This window comes from Ranitomeya imitator, chromosome 1 (genome assembly GCF_032444005.1).
Source record: "Ranitomeya imitator isolate aRanImi1 chromosome 1, aRanImi1.pri, whole genome shotgun sequence".
NCBI classification, from domain to species: Eukaryota; Metazoa; Chordata; class Amphibia; order Anura; family Dendrobatidae; genus Ranitomeya; species Ranitomeya imitator.
In genome coordinates, this window is record NC_091282.1 from 190,653,358 (window position 1) to 190,672,453 (window position 19,096).

At 45.0% G+C, this 19,096-nt stretch overlaps 1 protein-coding gene across 1 annotated transcript in view; it reads left to right on the forward strand.

Annotated features, from left to right (window-relative positions):
- Positions 1-19,096, forward strand: part of KCNN2 (potassium calcium-activated channel subfamily N member 2) — a 264,916-nt gene that overhangs the window by 199,608 nt on the left and 46,212 nt on the right. Inside the window, exon 6 of the mRNA XM_069752987.1 lies at positions 10,404-10,531. Within this exon, the coding sequence (XP_069609088.1) occupies positions 10,404-10,531 (128 nt within the window). The remainder of the gene's footprint in view (positions 1-10,403; positions 10,532-19,096) is intronic.

Sequence of the window (19,096 nt, forward strand, 5' to 3'; positions counted from 1 at the left end):
CTAGAAATGTAGAGATGTCTATATACAGTATGTCTACTTACGTACACCCATCCATACAGCAAGACAAGCTAAGTCCTGGAATATTATACTTTACACACCATAATACAGGCACAATATTTAATTTAATGTTTGTTAGCTACAGAATACAATATATGACAGTTATATTAGTGATATGTTTGGTGCATTAGTTCTAAAATAAATATAAAATAAATAAAGCTCCAGTACATTGTACAGAAACCTGTAGAAATCTCTACAGCAATTGAATAATTACTGTTTGGTTTTTCCGGTAAGTATATTTCAGTTAATCTTTCTGCATAAACCTTTTTGCACAGAATACCATAAAACATGTTACCATTAACATGAAGAGACGTTTACGACTTGAGGATAAAATCCGTGGGTTATAATGACACAGATTGGTAGATGGCTTACAGGAGTAGAAATTTGCAGGAAACATTTATATTCAAATAGAAGAAACTTTTGTTCATTTCTTAAATGAAGTTTACCTTATATACTCGAGTATAAGCCGACCCGAGTATAAGCCAAGGCAACTAATTTTCCACGGCAAAGTGGGTAAGCTTATTAAGCAGGTTATGCATTGTCCACTCATCCCTGTCCTGGTATGTGTAGCTCCCCTTGATGTATGCATGTCTCTTCCATCCTCCCCCTGTTGTGTGCATGGCTCCTCTGTCCTCCCCCTGTTGTGTGCATGGCTCCTCTGTCCTCCCTCTGTTGTATGCATGGCTCCCCCCCGTCCTCCCCCTGTTGTATGCATGGCTCCTCTGTCCTCCCCCTGTTGTGTGCACGGCTCCTCCATCCTCCCCCTGTTGTGTGCATGGCTCCTCTGTCCTCCACCTGTTGTATGAATGGCTTTTTCGTCCTCCCCCTGTTGTGTGCATGTCTCCTCCGTCCTCCCCCTGTTGTGTGCATGGCTCCTCTGTCCTCCACCTGTTGTATGAATGGCTTTTTCGTCCTCCCCCTGTTGTGTGCATGGCTCCTCCGTCCTCCCCCTGTTGTTAGCATGGCTCCTCCGTCCTCCCCCTGTTGTGTGCATGGCTCCTCCGTCCTCCCCCTGTTGTGTGCATGGCTCCTCTGTCCTCCCACTGTTGTGTGCATGGCTCCGCTTGGCTTCCCCCATCCTCATCCGACCTTCTCTGTCCTCCTGACCCTGCTCACGCTGTCGCTGCACGTCCCTGCATATCTCTGTTGTCCCGGGACTGGCAGCTTCTTCCTGTGTTTAGTGGTCACGTTGTACCGCTCATTAAGGTAATGAATATGCGTTCCACCCCTATGAGAGTGGAGACGCCTTCATATTCATTACTTTAATGACTGCTGAACACAGAAAGAAGCTGCCTCGCCGGGACAACAGAGTGGTGCAGGGAGGATCTGCAGCGATCGCGCAAGAAGTGGGTGGGTATGATGTGACAGCCGCCGGCTCCTGACGCTCCCCCTCCCCCGTGACCCCCTGGGACAACGGCTCTTGTATAAGCTGAGGGGGCCGTTTTCAGCACAAAAAATGTGCTGAAAATCTCTGCTTATGCACGAGTATATATGGCAGATTATTGTTGTGGCTGAATACAATTTCTGCTTAAAGGGAACCTGTAACCAGGTCAAAAGTCCTCTTATTTTATTCCCTTTGCTCCTCTGAGTATTCTATTTTTTATGTTTGTTTTTTAAATCCGTCAATTTAATTTTTTCCTAATCCCTCCTAATTTTGTATTTAATGTAATGCAAATATATTGAAATATTTACTGATCCTCTTCCCAGGTGTCCAGTGCTGCATGCTATTCTGGTCCTTATAACCACTTTTCAGTGTTGCTTCTCACACTGTGTGGGGTGGTGCTTCATTTCTAATGATAGTCTACGAGACTCAAAATAAAGCTCTATAAGCATATATTACAGATCGTAAGCTTGCGAGCAGGGACCTCACGGTTGGGGGTGTGGTTGGACTAGGATGCACAAAGCTAATTGACCTGTAGTGATAATCACTGATTGTATTGAAACAGCATACACCGCCTATTAAGTGACACATCATGGTAATCAGGCTCTCTGTACCTACAATATGTTGTTCTCAGATTACATAGAAAATTTCCCTTTAACCTCTTTCTGACATCGGGTGTAAATGTACGCCAATGTCGGACTCCCTCCGTCGCTGAGCCCACATCTTTCCCTGCACATCTCAGCTGTTTTGAACGGCTGACATGTGCTTCTAACAGCCGTGGGTGGAATTGTGCTCCACTCGTGGCTGTTAACTAGTTAAAAGCTACTGTCAAACTCTGACAGTGGCATTTAACACGCGCTCCTGGCAAATGTGCCAGAAATCCTGCCCATCGGTGACTCCATGGTCAAAGATGGGATGGCATGACAGCCAGAGGTCTCCAGCAGACCTCTATGGTTGCCACTGCCGGATTGCTATGATCGCCACCTGGTGGTCGGCATTCATTGCAAATCAGCAATTCTTCTACATACAGGCGATCTTATCATCGCCTGTATGTAGCAGAGACAATTGGGTTATGGCAGATTCTAGTCTCCCATGGAGACTATTGAAGCATGCCAAAAGTTAAGAAAAAAATGTTTTTAAAAATATTTAAAAGATTAAAAAAAATATAAAAGTTCAAATCAACCCCTTTCGCTCCATTCAAAATAAAACAACTAAAAAAAACATAAACACCAGAATTACTTTTTTTGGTCGCCCCAACATTGCATTCAAATGCAATAACGGGTGATCAAAAGATCGTTTCTGCACCAAAATGGTATCATTAAAAACATCAGCTCAGCACACAAAAATATGTCCTCAGCCAACCCCAGATCACGAAAAATGGAGATGCTACAGGTATTGGAAAATGGCACAATTTTCTTTTTCAAGAAACTTTGGAAATTTTTTTTCACCACCTAAATAAAAAACAACCTAGACATTTCTGGTATCTATGAACTAAGAATGACCTGGAGAATCATAATGGCAGGTCAGTTTTAGGATTTAGTGAACATGGTAAAAAAAAAAAACAACTGTGGGATTGCACTTTGTTTGCAATTTCACCGCACTTGGAATTTTTTGCCCATTTTGGTGTCGTTCAAAAGTACAACTCGGCCTGCAGAAAACAAGCCTTCACATGGCCATTTTCACCAAAAATTTAAAAAGTTATGGCTCTGGGAAGAAGGGGAGCAAAAAATGAAAATGCAAAACCAAAAATATCTCTGGTCATTAAGGGGTTGAGAAAGTGACTTCCCACACTTAGGGTACGTGTCCACGTTCAGGATGGCCGGCGCTTTGGATGGAGTGGAAAACTCGCTCCGCCCCCTTCTGGAGACGCGATGATGCCAGATGTGTTCATTGCACATATCCTGAATCATTGCACCCCACACATAGGGCCCTGTGTTTTACCTTGCGGCGACGCAGAGTCGCCGCAAGGTAAACCGGCATGCTGCGATCTAAAAAGACGCGCCACACGTCCGGAATCGCAGGGCCGTCGAATGCGTGTTACCACGCATAGTGGAGATGGGATTTCATAAAATCCCCTCCACTATGCTGTAACATTTGGATGCTGCGGATTGAATGCTGCGGTTCCACGCAGTGTTCAATCCGCAGCTAGTCTGGATGTAAAACAGCCCTTGGACACGTACCCTTAGGCTATGTGCACACGTTAAAGATTTCTTGCAGAAATTTCCGGAGAAAAACCTGAAATTTTCTGCAAGAAATCTGCATGCGTTTTTTGCGCGTTTTTACCACGTTTTTGGTGCATTTTTTGGCGGATTTTTCCGGACATTTCCCAATGCATTATATAGTGGGAAATCCACAAAAAATCCGCAAAGTTAATGAACATGCTGCGTTTTTTCGCGGGAAAAAAATGCATCATGTGCACAAAAATTGCGGAATTCATTCTAAATGATGGGATGCTTAATGTATGCTGTTTTTTTGTGGTTTTATAGCGTTGTTATAGCGAAAAAATGCAAAAAATCAGCAACGTGTGCACACAGTCTTAAACCTTTGTCTTAATGATTAGTCTGATTTCAATATTTGTCAGTCGGAGGAGAATCAGAGCCAAGCTGGAAACCAGAGAGGACGGTGATCAGTATGTATTTTAATACAGTTTCCCTGCATCTGCATCCTATACATGTTCATCAGTGATTATGCAAAAAAGCAAAAAAATTAGCTGAAACATCTTTAAATTTCATTAAACTTCAAATAATTCAGAAAAAAAACAAGTCAATACATTCCATTTAAATGAGCATTTCTATGAAATGTGTAACTTATAAAATAAAAAAATAGGTGTTTTAGGAAATTAAGTGATTAAAAAAGCCAACATATTTAAAACTCCTAACAACCAGAATTGACAATCTAGGAAAACTGCAGAGTGTGAACTTTTAACGTTAGTTTAAAACTTGCGTCACGGATATACCTCTATTTGACCCCCAAAAATGAACTTTTTGTTTGTATCTACATTTAGAAAAAAAAAAATAGGTCACCCTTTTGTCTTAACTGAGTTTACTACCAAAGCAAGATGAAAAACACTACTGAAGAGCGTATCTCCCCTGCTGCTCGTGGATTTAAGTCATAAAAGGAAATGTAGTAGTTTGAATTAAGCTGCTTTGAATTACTGAAATGATTAGGATATCTTACTCCAGATTGATCACTGAACATCAAACCATGAAGGTCAAGGAAAGTGAGTGACTCGCAGGAGCTTTCATGCTGACTGGATATTCTTACCACTAGTGTGACCTGTTGGAATGAGATGATGATCAGTTTCTCTTAATAGCAACTGGAACCCGACATTGAGCTTTCAAAGACATACAGACTGAGTAGAACATTGCGGGCCCTGTGGAATATAGTTGTAATCTTCATTAATTCTCCATCAATAGTTCCAGGCATTTTTACCCAGCACAGATTTCGAGACATTAGTAAAAGAAGCAACTTCTCCACAGGCTATTGATTTTTGATTCTTTATAAAGCATTTAGATGGAATGCTTATAAAAATTGTTATAACTTTCACTAATTAATGTTCAGCCACAAAATTGAATGGAAAAAACTTTAAGGTCCACGTTTGAATATGTTATGGACTCTTCATTTATTAACATACACCAGTTGTCCTCTTCCATCTGGTAGATCTAAACCTACCATCTACTGGTTTTTGAGATCACAAGTATTGCAGCCATGGTGAAACTAAGAGGGATCTGAACCTTTAGCATTAAAGATTATTACAATCACTGTAGCCATGGTGTAATTTCATAAATTGTATTTGAAAAGCACCTATCACTTGCAGTTTTTCTTGACCCATTGTTGCACTTTAAGTAGTGTTTTAACCAGTGGCGTAACTATAAAGTTATGGGCCCCGGTGCAAACTTTCAAATGGGGCCCCCATGCCAAACTTTTAACATTAATTACCCTCACTAACCTTCTGTTTACAGTCCACAATTCTGTTTTCATTCGGAAGCTGGTCAGTGCACAGCTCAGTAAATGCTTCTGCACTCCAGATCTCCACAGATCTAGAGGGTTTTTATGGGACACCGATATATTCTTAAAAAAATACAACTATTTACTCACAGTACAGTACTAGGCTATCTAGTTTTAAAAGCCAACGTACCAAATGTAAACCCAAAAAAGATCTTGCCAGTGCTCACTTGACATAAACATGAGCTTCAGCAAACATAACAGTGACATTGCTGGAATGTCACAATGTGGGATGTCAGCATGTGAATTATTTTTACTGTACATGAGATACTTTAGCATTTAAAGGGAACCTGCCATCTACTTTATGCCCCCAAACCTATGACTTCTTGTTCCTGCAGCTTCCTAGTACACCCATAATCATCCCTGTCTGACCTAATACTGTCCTGTAATCGCTGAGAAAAATTATTTTATAACTTACATGTCCCTAGTAGTGATGAGCGAGTATACTCGTTACTCGGGTTTCCCAGAGCACGCTCGGGTGGTCTCCGAGTATGTGTGAGTGCGGCTGCTAGACAGGCTGAATACATGTGGGAATTCCCTAACAAACAGGCAATTCCTGCATGTATTCAGACTGTCTAGCAGTTGCAAATCATGCAGCTGTGGCGATGAAAACTAAATCTCCGAGCACGCTGAAATACTCTGAGACCACCCGAGCATGCTTGGGGAAACCAGAGTAATGAGTATACTCGCTCATCACTAGTCCCTATGCTAATTAGGGTGATGTCTTTGGAAGTGCAGACACTTTGGGCGTTAATTTCCTCCCTCGCTCTGATTCCAAGCGCATTCCCAACTTTTGAAATCTGTGTGCTGTTTCTTCCTGGTATGACGCTGCAGCATGTCATTTCCAGGTCTGTGCAATGTGCGGGTGTATTGGGTGTACTGGTCGGCTCTGGAGCATGTGCACTACACATTCTAAAGCTGGCGAGTAGACTCAATATTACCCCACAATGCACAGGACCGGAAATGACGCAGACAAACGTCATACCTGGAAGAAACAGCACACAGATTTCAAATGCTGGGAGTGCGCTTGGAATTGGAGCGAGGGAGGACATGACCGCCCAGAGCTAGGCAGGCCTCTAAGCACTCCAGGCCCCATCACAGCTGTGATCCCTGCGACCTCGGTAGTTACGCCCCTGGTTGTAACTGACCAAAGGCCCATGGGATCATGTGTCTGACCCTTTTCTTAATGATTTTTCTGGAATCTGTGAGGGCCGTGATGACAGACATATTGGTTGTCACTGGTGTTGAGCGGATCAGGCAAATTCAAATTTGCCTGTTTGTGTGATTTTTGGGGGGGAAGTAATTCTCCGCATATTTAATGTCCCACATTATGATCTGGAATCTCTGCAGACCCGAGAGCATAATTAATAATTTTGAAAACAATGCTTACACTCAACTTACCGCTCACCTCTCCAGCCCCTTTGCTTCTCACCAACCACTACCTGTCCGATCCTCGCCGCAACTTCTGATCCCCTTTGGATCACACTACAATTTCTGGGCCTCTCACTCTGAGCCAGGATTGCCAGCATTCATGAAGCATTCGCACAGAACATCATGGTGTTGAGACATCACAATGTGGACTGTGACATTCTGTGCTCATGCACATAACTCTCTGGAGCCTCATGAATGCCAGAAGTACCAGCTTAGTGCGAGAGGGCTTCGGATTCTGAGCAAGTGTCGTGGATCAGAAGATGTGACGAGGAACGTTAGGTTTTTTATTTATGGTTCAGGAAAATATCAGTCAACTGCTACCAATTTGTTGAATCCACGTGGAAGCAAATTATCTAAAACCTGCATTTTGGTGAATGTGGGTTTTTGGAAAATTTGAGTGGAATTCAAATCACTCCACTCAAATTTATTCTCTCATCTCTAGTCATCTAAATTTCATTGTAACTGATGAATAGAAACAGTGTATGATGTTAAAGGGGTTTTCTGCTTCGAACAATCTCTATTTATTAGATCTTTTTACCTTGACTAAGAGGGAGGAACCTGAGCAATAAGGCACATTAGCTCCTTGAAATGACATCATACAAGTGAACTATTCAAAAACATATTACAAATTATCCTATTTAGTTTTATGATATGTTTTATTTTTATTGAATTGCATGTGCAGGAATGCAGTTGCAGGTTCACAATTACAAGTTTATTGAAATTGGCTGATCAGTAGGGAAATTGCTAGAGACTAATGAGAAAAGTTTCCTTTTGCCATCCTTTTCCAGTTGTCTTTTTAGAACATACTGTTTTTGCACACAGGAACACTACAGCATGTCTGTGACTACCCCAGGCTACTCTATGAATGTTGAGATGATTTATTATGATATTAATTGTTATTTAGAATCAGGCACTTGAGGCTAAGTGGAAATGAAGCTCTTATTATGAACATTATTTTTTTAAGTAAGGGAATTTTTATGGTGTTGTGTGTACTTTTAGTTTGAGATCAGGATATTCTGTTTTTGTGTGATGTCTTTTATTACAGAAGCCAACAGCATATGGGAAGCAGAATTTGTTCTCACAAAGCCTCTCAAAGTATTCTTTGTTATATATATTCTGTTTAACTCTTTCCTAAGGCCACATGCACTCATTCAGTATTTGGTGATTTTTTTACCCCAGCATTTGTAAGCCAAAACCAGGAGTGGGTGAAAAATGCAGAAGTGGTGGATATGTTTCTATTATGCTTTTCCTCTGACCGTTCCACTCCTGGTTTTGGCTTACAAATACTGGGGCAAAAACTCAACAAATTCTCAATGTGTGAATGTGGCTTTATGGAAATATTGCTTGTGTTATTTTTACACCACCAATTGATCACTTCAATCTTACGCTGATGTCAGTTTGGAAACAGAACAAATCTGCCTCCTAATTGCACACCTGATCTTTTCATTTTTTTTTTAATTTGAAAAATCTGATTCTGCCTCATCTCACATCCATCCATTTTTTTTAACCCTTTAAAGTGGGGTTTCCACCACAGTAAAGGGAATCTGTCAGTTGGGTCAATCTTTGCTAGCCGTCAATATTGGCATGCAGGTCATAGGAAGCTGAATAAAATGATATCTTATATCTGCGATCCGATGTCTTATTCCAGAGTTATCCACATTTTTCTGAATATGTAAATGAGCTGTTAAGATCTAGGGGTGTGACACAGATCTCACCCTAGAGTCTGCCTCCAGTGCACATTTTAAATGATAAGGGGCATTATCAGTGTGTGACAGGTAATGACTGACAGCCTGATCTACATGCCTCACACTAGTAATGCCTCCTTTCATTTAAAATAAGCTCTAGTGTCTGTGTCTGGCCCATAGACTTTAACAGCTAATTTACATATTAAGAAAAACTTGGATTTCTCAGGAATAAGACTTCAAATCACAGATATCGAGGTATGATTTGTATTAATTTTTCTATGATCTGCATGGCCATATAGATGGCTTAGGATGGCTGAACCTAGCGACAGATTTCATTTAACAATTAAACTTTATGGGACCAGGGGCGTGAAACGAAAAAAAAATCTCACCTCCTGAATGGCTGCAGCTCCTACACTATTCCAGCTGTATCCCCCTCTGAAAGCTGGCATGATCATCCAGCATGGGGGGCATCATCTGACAGCTCTAACTGATTACTTGCCACTGATATGCTGCAGCTGAAAAGTGATGCTCCCTACTGGCTGTTTAAGCAAACAGTCTGTCAGGAGACCCATCTGCAATAGTGGAGGAAAAGTCCTCATACAGACGGTGAGTACAATTTTTTTTTTATTATATTCTTCTGGACTTACAGATATTCATTGTTAATGTGATGGAAAACCCATTTAACCGCTTTCTGATCGCTCACTGTACATAAACGTTGACGCGTGTTGGGCTCTGAGCAGCTCCCACGCTTATGAGCAATCAGTGGTCTCGCAGCGCTCAGGACCCCCAGGGTCCCTCATCGTGGCATTTATAAGATAGCATAGGAAGACCACTGATATACTCACGTCTCCATTGCCCTCGAAATATCTGTAATAGCAGCAGACAGAACTGGAATGGACCCTTCTGCTATATGCACTGCAGTCTGCCACATACACTGCCTGCCTGCCTAGCACTGATATCTATGCAGCTGGATTAGTCCTCAGAAGGACTGTTAGTTGAGATGGATATGTGTATAATATATTGTGGTATACCTACACTAACTAGGACACAAGCAAATCTCTCCCTAGCTCAGCAGCAACTCTCCCTACACTGCATGATTCCGGAGTAGACTGTGATGAGCATGGCGGTGTCAGGTCTGATATAGACCTGACGACGCTGTGCGGCCAGCCAATCACCGTAATGCCACAACCAACATGGCTGCGACATTACAGTGTGTGGCAGACAATCCCTGCATGTTCATTGGCTCACTAAAGAGCGCCAAACATGCAGGGTGGGGACCCGAGCTCCCACCGAGCAACCCGGAAATACTCAGCGAGCTCCGAGCATTTCGAGCAGTGAGTAGTGGCGAACATGCTCGCTCATCACTATTCATAACCAGAGTGTTTCAGTCTTAAAGGCCAAGACATTTTTAGATTTTTGTTCGCGGGTTGATTTAATGTCCCTAATTTTCACTTATAATTCATTCTTTTCACATCAGAGTAATTTTTAATCATTTTCATGTCACATAGGTTTGTTGCGTGATAACTAGTTTCAGAAATGTTTATTTTTTCAGTTTTTTGTTGTATTATCAATAGTCAAATTTACCGAGAAATCTGTTAAACTCTGAAGCGTTCATAAACTTTCAAGCACCATGATATGAATTTGGGTTTCTGTAGTTGTGGAGCATTCAGGATTTATGAAATCCTGTCTATGAGTGTAACATATTTTGCTGAAATTATTGGTGTTATGTATCTTTCCACAAATGTCAGTAAACTCAAGTTTTATTTAGAAACTGTCTATAATACAAAATCAAATGTAAATAAGCCTTCTAATGTTTTACTAGGGTTTTGTCTGTTTTTCCACAGGTGAAAAACGCAGCAGCTAATGTTCTCAGGGAAACATGGTTAATTTACAAAAACACAAAACTGGTCAAAAAGATAGACCATGCAAGAGTAAGGAAACATCAGCGAAAATTCTTACAGGCTATCCACCAGTAAGTGATTTACTTATCATTTTATTTGGATACATTTTCTAGTTACATTACTTTGATTTAATTTGTAATGAAAATTTTGATTAAAACAATGAAATATTACCCTGTATTGAAGGTCTTGTTGACTTAAAGTAAAATCTTTGGATTATGTGACATTTGATATGCATAGGATTATATTACTAATTGGTCAACATGTCTTGTACGAATCATAATTTTAAAAGATTGATAATGTACCTAAAGGATCAAAAAGATCAAAAAGATCAACCTTTCTTCATTGGGCTCCTTATACTACAGAACCTCTGTTACCAAAAGGAGAAGCCGATGCGCTCTTCTCCCTACCTCTTCCTTGTATGAATTGACATTCTCATCTGATTTATTCTATTTAAGAAATGGAATCAATCTTGTTTTTAACCCCTTTCTTGCATGAAACGTACTATTTTGTCCATGTGCCCTGGGCCAATTTCACCATGGACGGAATAGTACATCTGAGCGATTGGCCACTCACACAGGTGGTGTGTGGCCGATTGCAGCTGAGTGTCAGCTGATTCTCACAACTAACACCCGGAACTAAGTGGCGGGAGCAGTCTATGGCATTTTAACCCCCCGGAATACTGGGATAGAACATGATCGCAGCATTCCGGAAGCAGGCAGAGGGCTGACAGCCCCTCTGCCTTCGGATCGGGGACCCCAAGTCATGACGCGGGGTCCCGATCACTGTGATGGTAACCCAATGTTGTCATGATGACATCCGGGTTACCAGAGCTGAGAAACTTCCTGCCATGCGCAGTGCATGTCAGGAAGTCTCTCAGGTCAGTGTGCACTGATTGCAGCGCTGACAGCTTCTATAGCATGCAGATGCTGCTTCATTTGCATGCTATAGAAGCGATCAGCCTGCAAAAACTGAGTGTCTCATAGTGGGACAAAGTATATGTTAGGTTTCGAGTTCCCGCTTCTGCACAGGGGGAGTCTCGAGCCATCTCCGCTGCGGTCTCCCATTCTTATCCAGCCGCAGTGGAGTCTGCTCAGCAGGGACGTCGGTCCCAGCGTCTTGCTCAGTCTCACTCTGTACAGAGAGTTACTGCTGCTTCTTCAGCTTCTGCCATTAAAGCCAGTGCTGGTCAGCAGCGAGCGGACTTCTCTGGGACTAAGTCCTTGTCTGCACACACTGAGCATGCCCAGGGCAAGATCTCCCGTTGGAGATCGAGGGTCATGTGCTCAGGCTCTGCAGCACATTCCATTGGTCCTCTTGGCAGGTCTTGGAAGGGCAAAGTTTCTGTGGCCACTTCCTGTGCTGCAACTATATAAACTGCGCATGACCGCACGGCCATGCGCTAGTGTACATTTGCTTACATGTGTTTGTTGTGAGTGCAAGTCGTCCTTGGATACCCCTTCCCTATTGAATGTCTGTTCACGGAAGGTGTATGGTTGCTATCTAGCGCCCGACTTATCCTACAGCACTAATCACACGTTACAGCGTCCAGTTGCTGTGACCGCCAGTACGGCGCCGTGCACTTCCTCTGTGCTTTCCTTACCCAAGCCTGGGTGGTTAGTGGCGTTCGTCAGTGGGGCACCGCATGCACTCTTGTGCCCTAATATTGTTATTCAGCTTCCTTACACACCCAGTTGCGGTGTTGTGCCAGCAAGGGTCTAATCGGACTTCAATCCTAGTTGGGGTTGAGTTCGCTGACTGCTTGCTCGCCTTCTATGTGCGGTACCGCGATCCTGTGACGCAACAGGATCGCTTCCTTCACGCTGGGTGAAGTTTAACCCACGTGTGTATACTTATGAGTACCGCCATATAGTCCGTCATTACTTAGCAGCAGGTTCCATCTCTGCACGGTGGACCCCGGGCTGCGAACGCACCATACACTATCTGTCTTATTATTTGGTGCGTTCCGCTAGCCCTAACATTACACTAGCGCCAGGGTCTGGCTAGTAATGACGGACAAACAGCAATCCTTGCGGTATATCCAGCAGCTGGAGGGTAGGTTGGCGGCTCTTGAGAGTGCAACCTCAGCTGTGGATGTTACCGCAGTTGCTGAACAGGCTGCTAGCGTGGCTGCAGCAACCCTGTCCATTGCCACCCCTGCTCCGACATTTTCTCGCCTCCCGCTGCCAGAAAAATTTTCTGGTGATAGCAAGTTTTGTAGGGGATTTGTGAGTCAGTGCTCTATTCACCTCGAGCTCCTGGCTGCACGTTTTCCCACAGAGCGGGCTAAGGTGGGATTTATAGTGTCTCTCTTGACGGACAGGGCGTTGGAATGGGCTACGCTGCTGTGGGAGCGTGGTGATCATGTGGTGCAGAGTGCTCCGCTGTTTCTGAGCACTCTGAAACAGGTCTTTTTAGGACCTCAAGTCACCCATGATACTGCGCTCCAACTGCTGGCATTAACTCAGGGTGAGTCCTTGGTCAGTCATTTTGCCGTCCAATTCCGCACTTTAGCTTCTGAGCTGGATTGGTCGGATAAAGCTCTTATCCCCATATTTTGGAGGGGCCTGGCTGACCATGTTAAGGACGCTCTGGCCACTAGGGAGATTCCTGCCACACTGGAGGAGTTAATAACTGTCTCCACTCGAATTGACCTCTGTTTTAACGAGCGGAGGTTAGAGCGAGCCCAGTGTAGGCAGAGGTTTCGGTTGGCTCCTACCTTCGCCAAACCTCTGGAATCTCCGGTCCTGGTTCCTGAGTCACATGAGGCCAGGGAAGTGTCACAAGCGGGATCTAAGTCTCGAACCGCTTGTGCACTCAAGGTCTGTCATGTTTGCCAGCAGTCAGGACATCTAGCCACCAGATGTTCTCAGCGGTCGAGGAAACGTCAGCGTCTAGTGGTAGTAGGTGGAGGTACACTAGACACGGCGACGTTTGCCTCTAAATTGTCCTTTAAGGGGACAATTACTATAGGCTCATTCTCCCACTCGGTAGAGCTCTGCGTGGATTCTGGGGCGGAGGGCAATTTTATGTCTTCTGCCTTCGCCCAACGTCACGCAATACCCCTGGTTATGCTAGCTCAACCAGTAATGGTACGAGTGGTGAATGGGTCGACACTGCCCTCACAGATAACACACCAGACCATCCCTTTTACTCTGTCCATGTCGCCATCTCATCAGGAGATTATATCTCTGCTCGTCATTCCAGAGGGAATTGATGAGGTCCTGTTGGGAATACCTTGGCTACGGTACCACTCTCCTCATATCGAGTGGTCCTCTGGCAGAATCCTGGGATGGGGTGAATCTTGTGGGGGTAGGTGTCAGAGGGAGTGCGTTCAGGTTGCTACTACAGAGGTACCCGCAGATCTTTCCTCTCTCCCCAAGCAGTATTGGTCTTATGCAGACGTGTTCTCCAAAAAGGCGGCGGAGATCCTTCCGCCCCATCGCCCCTATGACTGTCCTATTGATCTCTTGCCTGGTGCTGAGCCTCCCCGGGGTCGAGTCTATCCGCTATCTCTCCCGGAGACGGAGGCAATGTCACGGTACATCCAGGAAAATCTGCCAAGAGGATTCATTAGGAAGTCAGTGTCACCTGCAGGGGCAGGGTTCTTCTTCGTGCAGAAGAAGAATGGGGAATTGCGTCCATGCATAGACTACAGGGGTCTTAATGCTATCACCGTTAAAAATAAGTATCCTTTGCCCTTGATATCTGAGCTCTTCGATAGGCTTCGGGGAGCAAGGGTATTTACTAAACTAGATCTGCGGGGTGCTTACAACCTGATTCGCATCCGTGAGGGGGACGAATGGAAGACGGCTTTTAACACCAGGGATGGGCACTATGAATATCTGGTGATGCCCTTCGGGCTCTGTAATGCCCCAGCCGTTTTCCAAGACTTTGTGAACGATATCTTCCGGGATATGCTTTCCACCTCGGTCGTAGTCTATCTGGATGATATTCTCATTTACTCTCCAGATATTGACTCCCACCGGAGAGATGTTTGCAAAGTCTTCGACCTCCTGCGGGCAAACTCCCTCTATGCCAAGTTGGAGAAGTGTATGTTTGAGCAGGAATCCCTACCTTTCCTAGGCTACATCATCTCTGCCCAGGGATTGGCTATGGATCCTGCCAAACTACAGGCTGTGATGGACTGGCAAGAGCCCCATTCTCTTAAAGCGGTGCAGCGCTTTACGGGGTTCATTAATTATTATCGCCAGTTCATTCCGCACTTCTCAACTTTGGTAGCTCCCTTGGTTGCCCTCACCAAGAAGGGGGCGAATCCCAAATTGTGGTCTGAGGAGGTCTCCAAGGCCTTTAACTCTATAAAGTCACACTTCGCTAGCGCTCCCATCCTACATCGCCCCGATGTTGATAAGCCATTTATCATGGAGGTGGATGCCTCTTCTGTTGGTGCTGGAGCAGTCCTCTTCCAAAAGGATGCTCAAGGTCGGAAGCATCCTTGCTTCTTTTTCTCCAAGACCTTCGCACCTGCAGAGAGGAATTATTCCATCGGGGACAGGGAGTTGCTAGCCATGAAGTTGGCTTTCTCGGAGTGGAGACATCTCTTGGAGGGAGCACGTTTTCCCTTCCAAGTCTTCACAGACCATAAAAATTTGGTGTACCTGCAGACAGCCCAGCGGTTGAATTCTCGCCAGGCCAGATGGTCCTTATTCTTCTCCCGGTTTCATTTCACCCTCCATTTTCTTTCTGGGGAGAAGAACATTCGGGCCGACGCTCTCTCTCGCTCCGTTGTGTCATCTGCGGAGGAGGAGGAGGAGCCTCGGCTTATTGTCCCCACCGAGAGCTTGAGAACTGTGGCCCCGGTTTCACTAGAGTCTGTGCCCCCGGGCAAGACTTTTGTTCCATCCAATTTGCGACCGGAGGTTCTCTCTTGGGCACACTCGTCCAGGGTGGGTGGACATTTTGGTACCAAAAGGACATCTGAGTTACTGGCGAGGACATACTGGTGGCCGCATATGGCTCGTGATGTCGCAGAGTATGTTCGGGCGTGTGTTTCTTGCGCCAAGAACAAGACTCCTCGGCAACGGCCAGCTGGTTTGCTTTTTCCTCTGCCGGTGGCGGACAGGCCCTGGGAGATGGTCGGGATGGACTTTGTGGTGGGCTTACCCAAGTCTCGTAACTGCACCATTATCTGGGTGATCACCGACCATTTTTCCAAAATGGTGCACTTGGTGCCTCTTCCACGGCTACCTTCTGCACGGGCATTGGCTGTCTTGTTTGTCAAGCATATCTTTCGCCTACACGGTATGCCAGACAAAATTGTTAGTGACCGGGGTCCCCAGTTTGCGTCTCGATTCTGGAGGGAGCTTTGTCGTCTACTCAGTATTGAGTTGAATCTCTCTTCGGCATATCATCCCGAGACGAATGGGTTGGTAGAGAGGGCCAACCAGACCTTGGTCACATATTTTCGACATTTTGTTTCTGCCAGGCAGGATGACTGGGCATCCTTGCTACCGTGGGCAGAGTTTGCACTGAACAATGCCGTAGCCGACTCCACCGGTCAGACTCCATTCCTCCTAAATTACGGCCAGCATCCGCGTGTTCCTGTGCCCATGCCTGTGTCTTCTGCTGACTCCAGGGTGGCAGACTGGGCTGTGGAGGCACGGGACATTTGGGACCGCACGCAGGATGCCATTCGGGCCTCCAAGGAGAGAATGAGGTCCTCCGCCGATGTTCATCGGCGCCCCGCTCCGACCTTTGCTCCTGGCGACTTGGTGTGGCTCTCCGCCCGTAACATCAGGCTGCGAGTTGAGTCCACTAAGTTTGCTCCTCGCTACTTGGGTCCCTTCAAGGTTCTCGAACAGGTTAATCCTGTGGTCTACCGTTTGGCTCTTCCTCCACGCTTGGGTATCACCGACACCTTTCATGTGTCCCTCTTGAAACCCGTATACATGTCCCGGTTTTCCGAGTCATCTGCCGGGACATCGGGTTCGTCTACGGACGATTACGAGGTGAACGCTATTTTGGGGTGCAAGGTGGTACGCGGCTAAAAGTTCTATCTGGTGGATTGGAAGGGTTATGGCCCAGAGGACAGGTCATGGGAGCCTGCTGAAAACATTCGGGCCCCACAGCTCATTGCTGCCTTCGAGCGTAGCGAGGCCCAAGGAGGGGGGGCCCTAGGAGGGGGGGGTAATGTTAGGTCTCGAGTTCCCGCTTCTGCACAGGGGGAATCTCGAGCCATCTCCGCTGCGGTCTCCCATTCTTATCCAGCCACAGTGGAGTCTGCTCAGCAGGGACGTTGGTCCCAGCATCTTGCTCAGTCTCACTCTGTACAGAGAGTTACTGCTGCTTCTTCAGCTTCTGCCATTAAAGCCAGTGCTGGTCAGCAGCGAGCGGACTTCTCTGGGACTAAGTCCTTGTCTGCACACACTGAGCATGCCCCAGGGCAAGATCTCCCGTTGGAGATCGAGGGTCATGTGCTCAGGCTCTGCAGCACATTCCATTGGTCCTCTTGGCAGGTCTTGGAAGGGCAAAGTTTCTGTGGCCACTTCCTGTGCTGCAACTATATAAACTGCGCATGACCGCACGGCCATGCGCTAGTGTACATTTGCTTACGTGTGTTTGTTGTGAGTGCAAGTCGTCCTTGGATACCCCTTCCCTATTGAATGTCTGTTCGCGGAAGGTGTATGGTTGCTATCTAGCGCCCGACTTATCCTACAGCACTAATCACACGTTACAGCGTCCAGTTGCTGTGACCGCCAGTATGGCGCCGTGCACTTCCTCTGTGCTTTCCTTACCCAAGCCTGGGTGGTTAGTGGCGTTCATCAGTGCGGCACCGCATGCACTCTTGTGCCCTAATATTGTTATTCAGCTTCCTTACACACCCAGTTGCGGTGTTGTGCCAGCAAGGGTCTAATCGGACTTCAATCCTAGTTGGGGTTGAGTTCGCTGACTGCTTGCTCGCCTTCTATGTGCGGTACCGCGATCCTGTGACGCAACAGGATCGCTTCCTTCACGCTGGGTGAAGTTTAACCCACGTGTGTATACTTATGAGTACCGCCATATAGTCCGTCATTACTTAGCAGCAGGTTCCATCTCTGCACGGTGGACCCCGGGCTGCGAACGCACCATACACTATCTGTCTTATTATTTGGTGCGTTCCGCTAGCCCTAACAGTATAAAAGTTAGAATGAAGTTAAAAAAATGTTTAATAATTGTAAAAATATTTAAAAAATAATAATAAAAATTAAATCTTTATGCTATCACTAAATAAATATTCGAATGGATAAAAATCTAAATAGTAAAAATACACATATTTGGTAACGCCGCGTCCGTAACGACCCGACCTATAAAACTGTCCCACTAGTAAACTTCTTTAGTGAACACCATAAAAAAAAAACAAGGCAAAAAACTGCTTTATCATCTTACCGCCGAACAAAAGGGAATAACATGCGATCAAAAAGGCGGATATAAATAACCATGGTATCTCTGAAAACGTCATCTTGTCCCACAAAAAAACAAGCTGCCATACAGCGTCGTGAACGAAAAAATAAAAGCGTTCTAGCTGTCAGAATAAAGTGATGCAAAAGCAATTATTTTTTCTGTAAAATAGTTTTATTATATTTAGGTATCGCTGTAATCGTTCTGACCGAAAGAATAAAACTGCCTTATCAGTTTTACCACACACGGAACGGTGTAAATGCCTCCCCCAAAAGAAATTCATGAATTGCTGATTTTTGCTCATACTGTCTCCCAAAAATTGGAATAGAAAGTGATCAAAAAATGTAATTTGCCCAAAATTGGTACCAATAAAAACACCAGCTCATCCCGCAAAAAAAGAAAACCTCACATGACTCTGTGGGCCAAAAGGTGGAAATATTATAGCTCTCAAAATGTGGTGATGCAATAACTATTTTTTGCAATAAAAAGCATCTTTTAGTGTGTGACTGCTGCCAAACATAAAAACCCGCTATAAGGTCTCTTTCACATGTCCTTATATTTTTAGTACTGGAGATGTCAGTGTCCGTGTGTGTAATACTTGCGGCACACGTGTGGCATGTGTGTGCCGCATCAGTACCACACAGACGGGTGCCAGGGAAGAAGCGTTACAGTAACCGCTGTGCCCCGGTGCCGGTTGCTGAGCATGGCTTTCTTCATTCTCCCCTGCCCTGCCGGTGATGTGCGCAAGCAGGGCAGAATGATGAGAGTTACATTTAACCCCTTATCGAATGTAAATACACCTTTTAACAGCGGCAGCTAAGGGTAATTAAACCACAGCACCAATTTTTAACAGCGCTGAGGTTTAAGGTTATAGCGTCCCCAGCGTCGGAATTTCTCTGGGGTCTCGGCTGCCGGGAACAGCCGAGACCCCAGAGAGCATGATTTGGGTTGGTTTTTACCGACCCAGGTGTTGCAGTAAATCATACTCTGCTTTATCACCTTCTTAATTAAGGAAAAATAATAAAATTAAGAAAAATGTATTTATTTCTATTTTCCCATTAGGGTTAGAGTTGGGTTAAAGTGAGTTGGGCTAAAGTTAGGGTTAGGGTGAAGGCTAAAGTTAGGGTTAGGCTGGGGGCTAAAGTTAGGGTTAGAGTTGGGGCTAGAGTTGCGATTAGGGTTTGGGGTGTGCTAGGGTTAGGTTTGTGGTTAGGGTTATGGTTAGAGTTGCGATTAGGGTT